General features: G+C 38.3%; 2 protein-coding genes and 1 pseudogene across 7 annotated transcripts in view; all 3 read right to left on the bottom strand.

The window, feature by feature from the left end:
- Rabgap1 (RAB GTPase activating protein 1) overlaps positions 1–17,824 on the bottom strand; it is a 167,444-nt gene that overhangs the window by 16,621 nt on the left and 132,999 nt on the right. For all 6 annotated transcript variants that reach the window (XM_076845515.2, XM_076845514.2, XM_076845513.2 and 3 more), the window contains 4 exons: positions 14,488–14,613; positions 13,791–13,934; positions 12,287–12,328; positions 11,922–12,050 (listed from right to left, as the gene is read on the bottom strand). In XM_076845515.2, coding sequence (XP_076701630.1) covers positions 11,922–12,050; positions 12,287–12,328; positions 13,791–13,934; positions 14,488–14,613 — 441 coding nt within the window. The remainder of the gene's footprint in view (positions 1–11,921; positions 12,051–12,286; positions 12,329–13,790; positions 13,935–14,487; positions 14,614–17,824) is intronic.
- The window catches only part of LOC143641423 (uncharacterized), a 166,217-nt gene continuing 148,519 nt past the window's right edge, over positions 127–17,824 (bottom strand). Inside the window, exon 2 of the mRNA XM_077108811.1 lies at positions 127–136. The gene's annotated coding sequence lies outside the window, so the exon portion shown is untranslated. The remainder of the gene's footprint in view (positions 137–17,824) is intronic.
- LOC143392322 (heterogeneous nuclear ribonucleoprotein F-like) lies at positions 4,924–6,185 on the bottom strand (annotated as a pseudogene).

Consider the following 17,824-nt stretch of genomic DNA (forward strand, 5'->3'; position numbering starts at 1 on the left):
CACAGGAAGTGCCCAGAAATGCTTGCTAAATTAATGAGAAAGGACCCCCTGTTCTCTGCACTGACCATTCTTCTGAGTGGAAATGGCAACCCGAGTGGATGTACAGTGCAAGTCTCTTCCTTCTGCTGGGATGTATCTGGCTCACGCCTATTCACCTTCCAGTTCAGAATTCAAAACCACTTCTGGAATCCTTCCCTCACACTCCAGGCCAGGTCTTTTCGTTATATCTTAGAGTATCAACTGAATTCCTCTCCACAGTACACAATTACTTAAGTGCTTACTTCCCACAGGGAAATATGCTACTTCTATTTTTCTTTTGCTAACTGCTGTACCTCCTCCAGTGCCTAGCTCAATGCTTGGAACACAGTTGGGACTCGGTAATCAGATGTTAAACAAATCAAAGGTAAAAGAATGAAGGCCTTCCTTTACACCTAGTAAAGGTGCAGTAGAGACATTTACATTTCCCACTAGTTGAGACAACCACATGCAGTGCTCACTGCTACGTATTAGCAATATGAAATGTACCTAGCTTCCCATATGCAAACTTCACAAAGGCAGGAACTTCATTCATTGTGAAATTCCTAATGCCTGTTCCATAGTAAGCATGAAGGCACTTAATGAACAAAGACAAAGTCTCTACTCTTAGAACTTCCAAGATTCAGTCAGGTGTAGCAGCCAGGTCTGTAACCCCAGCTATTCAGGAGGCTTGCAAGTTTAGCCTGGGAAATTTAGCCAAACTCTGCCTCAAAATAAGAAATAAAAAGGGTTGGGGATGTATCTGAGTGGTGGAGCACTTGCCCAGCATGTGCAGGGCCCTGGATTCCATCCCCAGTACTATAAATATACATGAGTAAATAGATAAATAGATTGAAGGGGAAAAATGCCCAAGATTCATTTTTGTCTCTTACTTATAAAAATGACACTATAACTGAGTTAAGGAAACAAGAAAAGCTGTAGATTCAGCTTCCGAGCTCTGAGTCACACCCACTGTTAGCTGACTTCTTTCTGAAGGCTTTGTAAGCCATAGGTTCACACAGAGATACTTTTGCTCTCAAATAAAAATCAAACTTGAAATTCAATCCTGTTCTGTTTAAATGTACCTTCACAGGGAAAAGAACCTTAACAAATTCCTGGGAGAACACTGGATTTGTAATTTGGGTAAACCAATTTTATACCCCAGCGCAATTAGCCTAGTGGCTCCTAACACTGTTAAAGACAGCACCACTTTGAAAGTCTCTTCAGCACATGGCTCTTCCCTTTTTGAACACAGAAGTCAACCTTCCCTCCCTCCCCACAACCAAGTGCTCTACATCCCATTTCTGAGGGCTACTGGGCCCCTTGAGGTCAATCCATGGTCCTAGGTTAAGAAACCTTGAATTAGGAGGTAGAGATTTGTACATGCCAGTTTGATGTTTTGGTACAAGTGCAAATTCAGCCTAGAACACCTCTCCTTTGGTCACTCATGGGTCATAAATCTGTCATAGGAAATTGACAATGTGCTCTTAAACTATATGCTACTTGTCCTAGGGAAGCTGGTCCCTGTTCAGCCTCTGAAAAAGGTAGTGCCACCAAGGATGGAAAAAGAAAGTGTCTACTGGTGTGTGTGGGAGAAAGGTGGTACAATCTGTTCACTTAAGAGCTGAACTAGGGCTGGGCATGGTGGTGCATGGCCTGTCATCCCAGTGGCTCAGGAGGCTGAGACAGGAGGATTGCAGGCTCAAAGCCAGCCTCAGCAAAACTGAGGTGCTAAGCAACTTAGTGAGACCCTGTCTCTAAATAAAATACAAAATAGGGCTGGGGATGTGGCTCAGTGGTGGAGTGCCCCTGAGTTCCATCCCACTACTACCTCCCCACCCCCTGCAAAAAAAAAAAAAAGAAAAAGAAAAAGAGCTGAACTTGGTGCAGGTGACAGACCAAGGCTCAAGTCCTGGCTCTGCCAGTGACTAACTGTACAACTGAAGCAAGATGCCTAATCTCAGCCTCAACTCCATAAAAATCAATGGTCCTTATGAGAACTATTGTTATGAATGAAGATTAGATGATGCAAAAATGTATGTGCAGTGCTCAGAAGACTGCCTAGTATTTTTGTAGTGAGAGAGACAGTAATAGCAAGGTCTTTTCAATAAAATAGTAGTTATTACTTGTTGGTGTTCTTATTATCTGGCATCTTGTCCTGAATCAAGAGAAGGAACAATTCTTTGAACATGTGCTGCAAACAGTGAGTCATTCAGACAAGGTCCATTTAACAAGAAAAGCATGAAATAGGCTGCCCTTTGGAAGAGGAGCTGATTTCCAGGTCTGGCTTAAGCATGTGTTGAAAAGGTCAGAACCCCTGCAGGGCTGGAGTCATTGGGAGTCCAGCAAAGGGAGGTTGAATGTTAGTTGCTGTACATGTTGTGTGGCTGAATGGCTGGATGGTAGGGTTAAATAAGAAAAGGTCTGGAGATCCCAACTACAAAATCCTGAGTGTTTTGTGTGGCAGGATTAACAGGAAGCTAAATAAATCTGACATATACCCACCTTCCTGCTTAAGAATGCTGGGGCAGGGATTGTGCTTTTTTCAGTTGCTAATTAAAAGAATCTGATTTACATAATATTTTTCAAGATAATAAAATGTCTCTATACCTTCTGTTTTATTTAATTCTCAAAACAACTTGTCTCTATACCTTCTGTTTTATTTAATTCTCAAAGCAGGGATTATTACCCCACTTTACTGATAAGGAATAGAGATTTGGATAGATAACTTCTTCAAAGTCAAGGACCCAGTGTTAAGTGGCAACACTAGCACAAGAATACGAATCTAGGGTGATTCTTATTCTATAATTATGTATTTCTTATAAGTATTGCTGCATAAGAAAATTCATAAATGCTTGTTTGAAGTCCACTGACTTAGGACAGTACTCTGGATGCCTGATCAGAGGTTGTCAAAATAGGACAGCCAAAAGACCATTGGTGTTTGAAGGATGTGAGCAGCAGTGACTCACTGGAGGGAGGGAAGGTTGACTTCTGTCTCTCACTACAAGCCTGCTGTGCAACTTACTCAGGTCATGGGTCATGCAACAGAGGCAAAGTCAGGATAGGAGCCAACCCTTTGGAACTCCATGGCCTGCACTCTTAACTGCTTGAAATGAACAAACATTTCATTTAATTTCGGCATTTTAAAATTTGTTCAAATAGTTTTAACACTCAAACTCTTTGAAAGATCACAAAACAGAATTAAGGCATTTTGATTCTATTATCAGAATGTTTTTCTAAAATACATGAAGAAAATTAGTAGTGGAGGCCACAACAGGTAAGGACCAAGATAAGGACCAAGGGACACCAGCTTATTAAAGAAAGAAGGTAGTATCACTGCTGCCCCTGCATCAACTGGCAATATTTAGGCTGTTAAAAAGAAGAGGGCACCTACTCAACTATTCCCATAAAATCCTAGTTAAAAGGTATGAACAAAGAAACAACATTGTAGTGTGGTCTAGTTGAAAGGACATCTGAATTTAGCTATACTGTATAGAGTAAGTTTCAACTTTGACACAGGCTGAATTACCCATGATTACATGATCAAAATAAAAAAAGGGAGCCAATACAAAAGCAGTTTTTGTTCCATTCGTTCAATCCTTCATTTATAGCAAAGCACAATGACTATATATGCATTGAGTATAGAGTCTGAATTTCCTGGGATCCAAACCCAACTCCATTGCTTACTAATACTCTTTGAAATTTACTTCAATTTTCTAAGCATCTCTCTAAAAGGACCACAATAGTCACTGTAAGGATTAATTCATTGTGTGACCACATCAAGAAATAAGACTGAGAAGTCAGTGCCCTCATGGGGCTTAAGATCCTAATGTACACTACTAATCACACAAATGATCTGAAAAGAGAATGAAGTTCAAACTAGCATAGCTTTTAGCTCTTGAATAAAAATATGACCTAAGGGCAAATACTAACAAATGCCAAAGATCTTTCTGCTTCTCCAAACAACAAATTTCATTAATCTAGAGACAATGCTATTTGGGTTTTGTAAACTTTTTGCTTATAAGTAGTCTGCAATCTAGTACATTCACTTTTTCTTTGAAATACCAATTTCAAAGGAGACAATGGTTCATAAATTCCATTTTGTCTCAGGCATAATTCTAAGCAAGTACACACAAACAAATTAGGCCCCATTATTCAGGTATGATTTAAAGAACTCACTGAGCCATCTCTTACAGCATAGTTCTTGCCTCTTCTAAACTACTATCACACATCAGACTTGTCAAAAATCCTTACATAGAACAAAGAAAGCACTTCTCAAATTTCTTTGTGTATGTGAAAAAGTCATTATTTTAAGAAAAAAATTTAGTTAACAAAAAATTTAGCAAGTTTCACTTAGCAAAATACACCCAAAAGGAAATCACAATACCAAGAAAGCTTTAAGTCAAGGCCTCACCAATTCCTACAGATTAGTATTGTGTCTTAGTTCTCAAAGCTGACTTTAAAAAGCTTAATCTTAATCTAAAAATTTTAAATAAAGAAGAAAAAAATTAGAACATGAGAAATGTTTCTCTTTGAATTAGGGACCTAGCACCTTGTGAGTTCTCCCAAAAAAGTACATCTTCTCCAATGTGTTCACTGTGGTGTTGTGTAAAAGTCCACATTCAACATACTTAAAACTACTTTAACTCAGATAACATCACTCTGAAGAATACTACCAAAATGTTAATCAAGAAAAACTGAAGAAAGTAATTTTTAGTTTACTTAATATCACATGCTAGAAGAAAAGTTTGCATGAGAAAACACTGCAGAGGTAATTTTTAAATCCAGATTTCACCAACTCATGGTGTAAAATAAGCCCCACAGCTTCCTCTAGTTATAAACTGCTTTTCACTGCTTGTTGGCTGCCTGTGAAAATTTGATTGAAATAAATCAAATGTTACTACAAAACTAGTCATATCCACACATGCTGTTCTGACTGTTACAGCCAGCCCCATAACAGCCACTCACTGACTGGCTCTCCAGGACACTATCAGTGGCCTGGGCAGCTGATACCCCCATGCCCTGCATCACCTGGATGCTATAAGCCCCATTGCTGGCCCCTGTCATTGAATTCAGGAAGAGTTCTATATACCTGTGCTGCATGTTGGCCCTGTCTTTTGACATAGCTGGTACAGTTTCTTCATGATTGGCAAACTCAACAACTACTTTGCCTGTTATTCTACCATCAGGGCCGATCTCAATGTGGACTCTCAGAGGGTTGAGTGGAGAGAAGATGTAAATGTCATTCTCAGTCACTTTGTAGGGCAGCCCCCCTTGAATGGACACAGTTACAACAATAAGATCACAATGTTAAAACACAACAATGATAAAAGTCACTATTTGTTTCCTCTGCACCATGAATTCACTGACTCCATATCTATGGTCATACATTCCCAAGAGACAGTAACTGAGGTCTCTCCCAAACAGGTTGATGGTAATGCCATAGCCATCACTCAGGCCGCTGTAGTCTTCATAGCCTCTATATCCTGCACGAGAGGCACTAGATCTCATCCTCTCCAGGCCCACCTGCTTTACAATGCCAATGTACCTCTGGGCTGTACCTGGTTGGTCATAGGGCCACTGCAGACCTGAACTTCAGAGGTGGATCAGACTATGATCTAAATTCCTCCTTACTTCATTGTACCTATGCCCTATTCTCTCCCCGTGCTTCCCTAGAGCCTTTTTAGCCAATTCCTGTGAGCAAACTGCACAAAGGCCTCCCCTATAATCTTGCCCTTGGGGTACACAGGCAATGTGATCTTGTTTGGCAGAATTTCCAACCCTGAGAAGAACTGAACAATTTCTTCCTTTGTGCATCCAAACAGGAGTCCCCAAAGCCACACGAAGCCGTTTTGGCAGTGCTGGCACTGTATGGACCACTTTGCTTCAATACCCAATCCATCTTGGTTCTGTGTGACTTGAACATCTCAATGTACCGGTGTCCCATAATTTCCCTGTCTTTTTTCAGGGCCATTTTTACATCATCTTCTGATTCAAGTTCAACAAAAGCCTCACCCCTCTGCCTGGCTTGTCTAGTGTACTTGAAATGGACACCTGCAACCAACACGGATCAGGCAGTCAGAGAGAAAGTTCTCCATGTTCTCCATTGATCAGGAGCAGGGCAAGCCATGGAGCTTGACCATAAAACCTTCACCTCCCTCAGGGCCTACCAGTATCATGAACACTTGACAAGGCAGATGTCAGACAAGTTTGGGCACAGATTTCTCAAGGAATGATGGATGCTGTCAGTGGGAGACCCTTAAAGTAGGTAACAAGTTGTCCACTGAGGAAGGTAGGTCTGATTTCTACTTTTGCTAAGCAAGGGTGGCTCGTGGCCAGAGAATGCAAATTCCACCCAACAAAAACGTAGAAGTCTCCGGGGAAAGTCCAGGTGCATCTTTTTTGTTCTTATCCCATGGGCAGCTCACCATGCCCAGGCTAGGCCATTGGGTCTCAAGTACAGGAGCGGAAGCTTCAAATTTCTTGAATCCAATTTTAAGACACAGGATTATTTTTTTCAACCAACCTATCCCCCACCACACCAACAAACTATGCATGACATAGTTATGAGTATGAAAGCACTGTGGAACTCCCAGGGGTGTTCATGATCTAGAACAATACATTTAAAGTAGAAGTGGATATTATATCAGCAGTGGAAGGAAACAATTTTTCTATCTCACATCACTGACCCATAAAGGGAAAGAACACACTTGACAAAAACAGCAAAGTGAGTCTTGATGTATATTAAGTTTTATTTTAAGAACAGGGAATCTAACTCCTCAAGAAAGAAAAGATTCCATAATAAGTTCACACTTTAAGGAGAAAGAAGGAGAAAGGGAGAAATAAAAGGTCTGGGAAAAAAAAAAGTAAAGAGGCCCAAGTCAGGCATGCAGATTGACAGAGAAAGGAAAGATCTGTGGGCAGAGAATGAAGTCTTTTTGAGCAACACACCCATCTTGTGGCCATTTCAGATATTGCCACACCAAATTTAACTCTCATTAGACTTTTGCAAAAGAGGCAGCAGAATGGAGTAGAAAGCATTAGGAATGTGGAATCAGAAGTTCTACTAGGGTTCCTGTCACTGTCCCACCAGTACCATTTGAGTAAGCTACATGATTTCCGTAAGCTTCTGTTTCTACACTTGGTACACCCTACTTGCTGAATACTGGGAGAAAGAAAAGATGTTTGTAAGAATTACACAAATACCAGAAATTACAGCAATAAGATCACAATGTTAAAACACAACAATGACAAAAGTAAACTATTCGTTTCCTAGGCACATGAAGCAAAGTGCTCCTAATTCCCACCTTAATCAGGGAATACTGATTAAACCAAGCAACAATTTAAAAATAATGGAACAGGATATCAATAAGTTGCACATCCAAAGTTTCCTTTGCAAATTCCATGCCAGAAGTTCAAAAGTTAGCTTCCCAACCATTCACAAATCATGAAGTGCCTTTTCCATGTCTAAAGGGGGCTCCAAGCCACAGATGATTTGGAGCATTCTGTGCCAACTGAGGCCTCCTACCTCATGCATGCCAGAGCATGCACAGATCGAAGTGCACTTGCCAGTGATTCTTTTTTAACTTTGAATTGGCACACAATCACTGTGAATTATCACTCTGACAATAACTGGCTCAACTACTATCTCCATCTCCCTTAATATTTCTTGGTATTGGAGCCAAGATTACTGCCTGTAATCCCAGTAGCTCAGGAGGCTGAGGCAGGAAGACTGCAAGTTCAAAGCCAGCTTCAGCAACTTATTGAGGTCCTAAGCAACTTAGCAAGACCCTGTCTCAAACTAACAAACTAACAAACAAAAAGGGCTGGGGATGTGGTTCAGAAGTTAAGCGCCCCTGGGTTAAATTCCCAGTATTCTCTCATGTCTTGGTGAATCTATAGGATTTCCATGCTATGACTGAATTTCAAGAAAAAAATTATTATTTTGTCTGAAATACGTGCAAATAGGGAAAATCATCCAAAGTGTACCTCAAATATGCAAAGTTCTCCAGGGCTAGAAGGAATTATTTGTTTATGCACAAAATATATGTGCTATGAAGACACCCTGAAGACAGTCTTGCTAGCCTTACTTTATTCTAAGTGCAGCAAGGAATTAAAAAAAAAAAAAAAAAAGATATCAGATACCTCTTATCTGGACTATGGAAATAAAGAATTTATATACTATTAAAGTGATTCAAGCTAATGAAAATCCAGACTAAAGCCTCTAGCTAGAAGCTATTTTTAAGTTTTGCCCAAATTCACCTTAAATCCTCCTTGTAAAACACTTTAGAAAAACTCAACAGCATATTCATTCATTCAATCAGTATTTGCATGCCAGACCCTGTTCTTGGTTCTAAGAATTCAGCAATCTCTTCTGTTGCAGGGCCCCCACTCTAGGGATAGAAAATCAGATAGGGTATGAGACAAGGGCATAAAGGGCTGGGGAGACTGCTACTTTTGATATTGTGACTACAGAAAGCTTCTGATATCTGAGCTGAAGACTGGATGAGGTGACAGTCCACACAGACAGCTAGGAGAATTGACAAGCCAGGGTAAAGGCCAGAGGGGGAGAACAAGCTTGGCATGTCCCCAAACAGTGAGGTGGCCAGAGGGATCTAAAGTCAAAAGAGCAAATGGAGAAAGCAGCATGAGATCCCAGGCCAGACCTTGTGGGTCATGCACGTGACTTTGTCAGGACTTGCAGGACATGGTAGGAACTGTGAGTTCTGTTGTAAAATAAGAAGCCATCAGGGAAAAAAAAGGGTGGGGGGGTCCTATGAAAACGGAAGTAAGATCAATAAGGTAGAGGAAGGGGTGGGAGATGGGGAAGTATCATGAAACAAAATCAACCAAATTATGCTATGTCCATGTATGAATATACCACAGTATTATACATATAATTATGCACTAATTAAACTACTAGTAGTAACAACAACAATAATAGAGGGGATATCAGTAGAGTTAGAGCAAGTGGATCAGGGAAAGGAGGAGGGGAGTCAAAGGGAAGGTATTAGGAAATGAGAATAATCAAATTGTGTTATGTACATGTACATATGTGGATTAATGAATCCCATTATTATGATTACAATCACTAATACACACACACACACACATACACACAGCCTTTAGAAAGTTTTAAGCAAGGAAAAAAAGGGACAGAGAAAAGTCAGCAAGGAGGCCCACCATGTAAACAAGAAATGGTGGTAATAATGAAATACAATGAGATTGGGCTCTTAATGATGAAGGCTGATCAGAGTGTCAGAATATACTTTAATGTGGAGTGTGATGATGTCAAGTGTGAGAAAGAGAAGTCAAGGACGACAATGAGGTTTTTGGCCTAAGCAACCAGATACCGCTACCTAAGATGGGGACACTGAAAAAGAAGGTTTTAGAGGGAAGACATTAAGAGCAAAAGAGATGGCACCTTCTTGTGTGCTGAGCCAGGTTGAGGTAGAAAGAGTGACTCTGAATCTCAGAACTTATTTGGGCCTATGCTCTGTGCAATCCATTTGCTTTAAACTTTTTACTGCACAATGTCTGATGCCTGTTAGAAAAACTATAGAGAAGAAGTGATAGTAGTAGCCATTATTTCTTTTCAGGCATTGTAAAGAGTATATATATATATATATATATATATATAAAATTGTAGCTAACCCTTACCTCACACACACAAGCTTAGCCATAGTACCTGATGCATGGTGAACTATCATTAAACGTTAGCCATAATATCTGTGACTTATAATTTTAATATGAATGGAACTTTAATGATAATTTGAATTTTCAGAAGTTCTATTTCTTTTTGTTTTCAAATTCTCCAGTCACTTTATATTATGCCTTCTTTTGTTTCTTGGGTTAATAGGTAGAGTTTTTGTATCCTCCCTTCAATAGACCAGGAAAAAAGTCCCACCTATGTGGAGGTCTCAGATTTAAATGCCTATTAAGGGCCTGAAGTCATATCTACTATGTATGTGTGATCATTAAAACCCTAACAACACGGTTCCATATTCCCTTGGGATGCTGACGTATGAATTTACACACATTAGTTTTGAGCTATTTTCTTTTGGACACCCTGTACATCCATCTATCTTTTTTTTTTTTAATTGTTTTTTTAGTTGTAGTCAGACACAATACTTTTATTTTATTTATTTACTTTTATGTGCTGCTGAGGATCGAACCCGGCACCTCACATGTGCTAGGCGAGCGCTCTACCACTGAGCCACAGCCCCAAGCCTCTCTATCTATCTTTTCTTTTTCCAAGTTCATTTAAGTATTTGAACATCTCTTGGGTTGTATTCTGTCTAGCCTCTTTGTGTTCAAAGAATAAAGGTAGTCTGAATTAGCTCAATTTGATACTTAATCAGAACCAGCGGTTCCATATTATTTTACTGTAGACAAAATGAAACCTTACACAGAGGTGAAGTAACTCTTGAATACAAACCCCTGCTCTATTTTGTAGATAGTGAAGCAGCCCCCACATCTGCCTTGACACATGAATCTTAGTTCTACTTGAGGGTACAATTATGTCATATGTATGTACCTTATAGAAATCTGAATATAACAATTTACTCTATCCCTGCCTACACCCTGAAATTCCAAACTAAACTTTCAATTATTTTTTTCTTTCTTAAAAAATACAACTTTATTAACACATGAGCAAAAGGCAATAATGTTTTTACCTTAAAAGAATTATACATGTCATAAAAGCTATACGAAGTAATAAAATCAAGTGGGGATTCTCACATATTATTAGTTTCATTTTAGGGAATTTAGGGAACTTCTAGCCGTAACAACAAATGCTGAAAGTAAAAGGACAATGCAAGAGAAATCACGAAAGCTAAATTCTGCCACTAACTAGGTGTATGTCAAAGGGGCTACCACTGTTGCTGTGTTTTGGTTTCTTTTCAAAATGGGGATAGTAATATCATTCCTAGAATTCAGGCAGTGGGGCAATGAGATTGAATTTAATGACTATATAATACAGTTATTATATATACTATATAATACAGTCATATACAGTCATCCTTCAGTGTCTTGGGAGACTGGTTCCAGGATCCCCCTTGGATAGCAAAATATGAGGATGCCCAAGTTCCTTCTGTAAAATGGCATATTATTTGCATATAGCCCATGTATGTCCTCCTATATACATCAAACCATCTCTAAATAACTAGTAATACCTAATACAATGTAAATACTATATAAATAGTTATTATGCTGTATTGTTTAGGGAATAATGACAAGGAAAAAAAGCCTAGTGTATTCAGTGCAGACCTATTTTTTTTTCCTCTGAATATCCTCAATTTGTGCCTGAACTAAAAGATGTGGAACCCATGGATACAAAGGGCTGACAGCATATGAAAGAATTTGGAAAGAAAAACATGATGTCATACAAAAGAAAACATCATTATTTATCATAGGTTGTGCATTCCTAATCAAAAATACTCTAAAGTCTGAAACTTTCTGAGAACCAACACGATGTCACAAGTGGAAAACTCCACCACACCTGACCTCATCTGATGCATCAGTCAGATGCACTAAAAATACTACATAAAATGACCTTCAGGCTGTGGGTAAGGTATATATAAACAAATGAATTTGGGATTTAGAAAGATCTGCAATCCCAAGTATTATGCCACCAATCATTTGGAATAAGAGATATACATGTTACAAATGTTAATAAAAGAGTTTCATCAGGAAAAGTGAGAAAATTAACTGAACAAAAGAAGTCTTTTTTTTTTTTAAATATTTCTTTTAGTTGTAGGTGGACACAATATCTTTATTTTGTTTATTTATTTTTATGTGGTGCTAAGGATTGAACCTGGTGCCTCACACATGCAAGGCAAGTGCTCAACCGCTGAGCCACAACCCCAGCCCCATAAGACTCTTAATTAGTGCAAAAATTATTTTACCTTCATGTTGCAAGCTAATTCCATTAGTTTTTTTGCATTTTCTTCTGAGCGGTATCTTTTAGGAAGCTGAACTCTGAAGAACTTCAAGGCACCTTCAAAGTCTGTCAATAGCAGGTCATCCTTGGAAGTCTTGAAGACAGAAAAAAATACAATCACTGAATAAAAAGGTTCGCTGTGAAGATGCCTGGGAAGCTTTTAAAATTGTGCATTTTAAAAATACTCAGAAGATATTTCTTTTTGTTTAGCTACCTATGCATATTCACCATCAGTGAAAATATCAGAGCACAGCAACTACTTAGAATGAGACTAAGACTAAAAGAGCCAGGGTGAGTGCCAGGTAATTCATCTTATGAATAAACACGTACCTTTAATAATCCAAGGGCGACATTAAAAATAACACTTATTCCCTGAAAGAGAAAGTAAAAAATTTTTTCAGTGTCATATGTGATGCATGTGGTTAGTCCTCAGATTAGCCCACAATTTTAAAGAAATTATAAAAATATAAGTTAGGAAATGAATTATCTTGGAAAATAAAAATTGCAGGGTTATCACTGAAAAGTCACTTAAAGTCAACCCATTCTCAATGAGCTCCTTCTAGTCTGCCTCCTCTTATCTAATGGAGGCAAAGAAACTATGAAAAAGGCATTATCATCTGTGATCAAGTTAAACACTTTGCCTCAGTTTCCAAAACTAATATTCTCCTAAGGGTTTTCTGAGATAATAAGTTGCAAAGTTTATGTAAATTACTTAGCAAGCCACCTGGCCTTTAGTAACTATTTAACAGATGATTGTTTCTAATTATGAAAAACTAGACATAATTTAAAGTTTGGAGATCAGAAATTGGTTACATAAATTATGGCATATCCAAATAATGGGGTGCTGGGTAGCAAGTAATAATAATGGCATGTTGGTAATATAAGAATGAATGAGGCTAAGAGAAATAAATTCCTTATGGATTTTTGTATGCTTTGAATATGCCATAATGAGACAAAAAGGACAATATAGGTATGTGTGTTCACAGATGTTCAAGTATTTGAAATGAAAAAACAGAATAGTATATATAGCATAATCATGTTCTAAGATGTATATACATTGAACCATAACATTATGTGTGTCCCAAATGGAAAAATACAGTAACCCATATAGAAATTATAAACATGAATATATACAAACACACAAAAAAGGCTGAAAGGACACATACCTAAATATTAAAGTAGTTAACTTTTAAACAGTGGGACCAGAAGTATTTTAACTTTTTGTTTATGTTTTAAAGTTTCTATAATAAACATTTTATTTTTATATTTAGTTTTTGCTTAAATACACACATTACATCTCAAAACCCAAAACTCAGCAAAGACTGTTCTTTACTCTGAATCACTCTTCTGTTTAATAATATATCTCCCCAGATTTAGCAAATTCCTACCAAGCTTTAAAAAACAGGGTGAAACAGTCATATAATGAAGTTTTGGCCAATTTGTAGAAGATTTCTTAAAAAGGGAAGCACTTGCCCCCACTCCACTCTTGACCATAATAAAAGATATGAAGGCTGGAGCTCTATTCCATTTAAGGATGGAACCTTCTGCCTTCTTTTACCTGAGAAAGAAATCTCTGTTTTAATTAGTCACTGTTATTTTGAGTTTCTTTATAAAATGCAGTCAAGTCTAACTCTAACTAATACAAATGTCTACTATATCTTTTCTCAACAGAGAGCACTTCAACAAATTTGAGTAGTATTCGCTCAAGGAAGGTTCACTTCAGCCTGGATTTCCCAGCAACAAAATAACATAACTTAGAATAAACTCTTGACAGAGCTGACACAGAAAGTATGCTGCAGACAAGAGTCAAAGTGCTGTGGCCTCTAATACACACCTCACATAAAAGCAGGTCGATGATATGGAAGACCATGTAGAGAGGGAATTTTGCAGTGAAAAGTGTAAGAAACCACTGGGAGGCATACATGTGTGCTTCAAGGCTGATGTCCAGGAAGTGGCTGTACAGGTCAGGGATGTATTCCTGAAATAGCAAACCTCTAATTAGTTTTGGGCACATGTGTAGCCATCCTACTCCCTCTTGGGAGGCTCATAAATCTGCCAGAAATAGAGCAAAAAAATCTCTGAAATCTCAGAATACTTATCATCTGGTATTAAGCAGGCACTCAGCCTCTTTTCCAGACCACAAACTAGCTCTAAATAAAGAAGGAATCCCCACATGGTGACAAGTATTTGGAAAGCCAGTTTTTCTTTCCAAGATATGAAATGTTTGGGAAAGTTTGTTTCACTTTTATTATGAAATTCCTAACCAGCCTCACAGCCATGGTGAGTGAGCACTTCTTGACTGAATGTGCTGTGACAAAGGGCCTTACAAAGTCATTTGCTCTTTCGGCTGTTTTTGAGACTGAAAAATCAGCTCACCCCATCAGGTTCATATTATATTAATCTTGACCTCCTCACTACAGTGAGAACTGACAGAAACAAAACCTGTTCTTAATCAAGGATGATACTGAGTCCTCAATCTAGCTCTCCCTACGCTGCTCTTTTATTGAAGGCAAGCTGGTTTCTCTTTTTACCTGCATGAGGCGTTCCAACTGGGAAAATTTGCAATGCAAATCTTCAAAGTTTTGCTTGAAAAGTTCCCTGAGACCATAGTCAAACATGATCTTGACCAGAACACTGAATGCCTGTTCTTCAGGCATCTGTAACAGACAGGCAACCAGGGAAAAGTTACAAAACATACACACAAGTTTTCTCAGTATAGTAAATCCATCCTTCTATTGTCTTACCAGGAAATGTAGTTTGCAGAACCTCAGGTCTAAAGTTTTGATTACTCGGACAAGAAATGTTCAATGATGCCTACTCTGTGTCAGCACTGTGCCTGTCCTCAAGGAGCCTCCCGTACAGCTAGGATATAGTAACTGTAATATGAATTAGGTAGAAGGATCAGTGAGAACACAGGACAGGAAGATCTGCATCTGCCAGAAGTCAGGAATAGGCTTTGTGGGGAGGACAGGAATTGAGATGAGTTTAGGAACAGGCTGATACACAGAGAAGGTTTCATCTTTCCTAAATCATGAGACCTCCATTTAATCATTGTACTTCCCTTAGCTGCCTTTATTTTCTAGTAAAATTTTTTTTCTTCTCCATCACTATTGAAAACACAGCTTGTTATAAAAGAACATTACACATGTTAAGGCTTACCATAATGCCGGAAGTATCAAAGGAATGTTTGCAGTACAGCTAAAAGTACTACAAAACCCCTGTTTTACTTCTATTTATAAATAATACATATTTATAATAATCTATTTATACTAATAGATACATCTTCATAGCTTTATGGGAAAATATTTCCCTGAGAACCTAGCAAGATGTCTAGTTTTCAAAACAGAAGAAAAGCACTGACAATGTTATTTAAGGCTTGGTATGACAGCAACAAGCCTTTCAAAAGTTGGGAAGGTGGGCAGGCTTCTTTGGAACAAGAGTAGGGAAGTGAGGTAAGCACAGAAATCACTGAGAATAAAGAAAACCAAAGAGCAAACCAGATTAAGGAATAAATGAGAGAAACATAGCAGATTATTCAATAGATCAGATCTTTTGAGGTCTTCATCACAGAAGGCAACTTCACTTTCCCACATGTGAGAGAAGTGGCCTGACCCACACAGGATTTCTGATTCTCCTCACATTGAAACAAGCATTGATCTTCACACTGCAGCAGGCAACAGAGGTTCAAACCAAAACCGGGGGAATCTGGGAAAGCCATTTTCCATGGGTTATAGTACTTAAGTGGGGATGTCACTGGACTGAGGTTGCAAGAGAAACAACACAGGCTTGTGAGACCAAGATAAAGTTTGACTAAAACAACCAAACAAAATTTTAAAAATTTGACCTCTTTATTAATATCACAGCTTTAGCATATTTTTCTATGAACTCTTTATTAACATCACAGCTTTTTATATAATCAAAATACTACCAAGCTGGGTTCACAATGGAGAAGAGTTACAAAGTAGCCTTTGCTTTACCTGTATTATAACCTACACAATATAGCTCCCAACCCTTCAGTGGCTTCCTGCTGATTAGAGAAACAACATGAGATCCTAGCCTCCAGGGCCTCCTAGGGGAACCTTTGCTTCCCTCTCCAGCTCCTACCCCTTCCTCCCTCCTTGCAGGATATTCTAGTTACATTCTTCCAATTCCTTCCATACACAAGTGGTTCCCCATTTCAGGGCTTCTATATACTATACTATTCCCTTTGCCAGTGATGCTCTCCTCTCCACGCTCATGCTTTTAAAATAGTTTATCTCCACAACAACTTAAAAAGGAAAAAGTAACACTGAAAAGTACAAAACAGAGTAGCATCCCTTTTCATGTTTCAGGGTATACTGCAAGGCTACCTCCCCAGAGAAGCCTTTAAATCTAAATAAGGCTCTCTGTTACAATCTTTCATTAAACGTTTTATTTTACCTTCACAGTAACACAGAAATTTGTACGATTATTTCCTTACAACTAGAAGTCACTAGCATTACACCCATTAGGATGAAGATCATGTCAACTACTCATTCACCTCTGACCTCCAGCACAGCACTTAAAACCCCTTTGCTGACATCTCCTTACCACACATTTCAACTTAATCATGAGGAAATAATTAGATAAATTAAGAATATGGGACATTTTACAAGATGACTTTTGAGTTTTTCAAAACTATCAATGGCAGGAAACACAAAAGAGGAAAGTGGGCCAGTTTAGATTAAAAGAAAAAGAGAAATAATAAGCAAATACAATATCCGAATCTTCCCTGGATAATGATTAGAAAAAAAGGACTGTAAAGAACTCTGCCAAGTAGACAATGGAAAAAAAAAAATGAATGTGGACTGTGACATTACTGAATAAACATGGCATTTTTGGATGTGATCATTATATTATGGTTATGCTATAGAATGTCCATGTCCTTACAAGTCACATGCTCAGAATCTCATTGTTTGCTACTTCCTTTCAAAAAATAAATTCATGGTGCAAGACTGTAATCCTGGCAGCTCAGGAGGCCCAGGAGTATCCCAAATTCAAAGCCAGCCTCAGCAACCCAGCTAGACCTTAAATAACTTAGCAAGACCCAAATAAAGAAAGGGCTGGGGATATAGTTCAGTGGTTAGAGTGCTCCTGAGTTCAATCCCTGGTACCAAAACAAAGCAAAATTCAATTAATTTTTTCCAATAAAAAATAAAATGTGTATGTGAAAGAGAAAAAGAGATGCAGAGAGAGACAAAAAGAGAAATCAGTGTGGAAAACGCTTATTGATAATAGATGGAGAGTACTCTAGAACTCTGAGTGTTCACCTTTACATTTTTCAACTTTGTTTTTTTTTTTTTTTTATTTTAATATTTATTTATTTATTTATTTTTAGTTCTCGGCGGACACAACATCTTTGTATGTGGTGCTGAGGATCAAACCTGGGCCTCACGCATGCCAGGCGAGCGCGCTACCGCTTGAGCCACATCCCCAGCCCTCAACTTTGTTTTGGCTTTAAAAGAAAATTAAAAATCTGGAGGGTAAAGGTCTTTGTGAATAAAGGCATGAATAAAATGGCAATAAAGCAAGCCAAGTTCTCTGCCTTCTTCTCACCCCAATACATAAATCCCCAAACATGAATGATAGTGGCTCCTTTAGAGACAACAGAGTATCCCCAAGTAGCCAACCAATACTAAAATCTACCCAATTTTCCTAGTAATAAAAAGAAAGTCTATCATTGTACTAGTTTTCAACACTTGTCATTTATTCTCACCATGTTTCTCTTGTAGTTTCCAGATACAGGAGTTAAAACTCCTAGACTCTGGCCAAATCCAATAAGACTATTCTGCAACCTATAGATATGTATAAGCTAAGTCTACCAGGTGTAAATCATAGGAAAGACCTAAT

The sequence above is a fragment of the Callospermophilus lateralis genome, chromosome 2 (assembly GCF_048772815.1).
Source record: "Callospermophilus lateralis isolate mCalLat2 chromosome 2, mCalLat2.hap1, whole genome shotgun sequence".
Taxonomy (NCBI): domain Eukaryota; kingdom Metazoa; phylum Chordata; class Mammalia; order Rodentia; family Sciuridae; genus Callospermophilus; species Callospermophilus lateralis.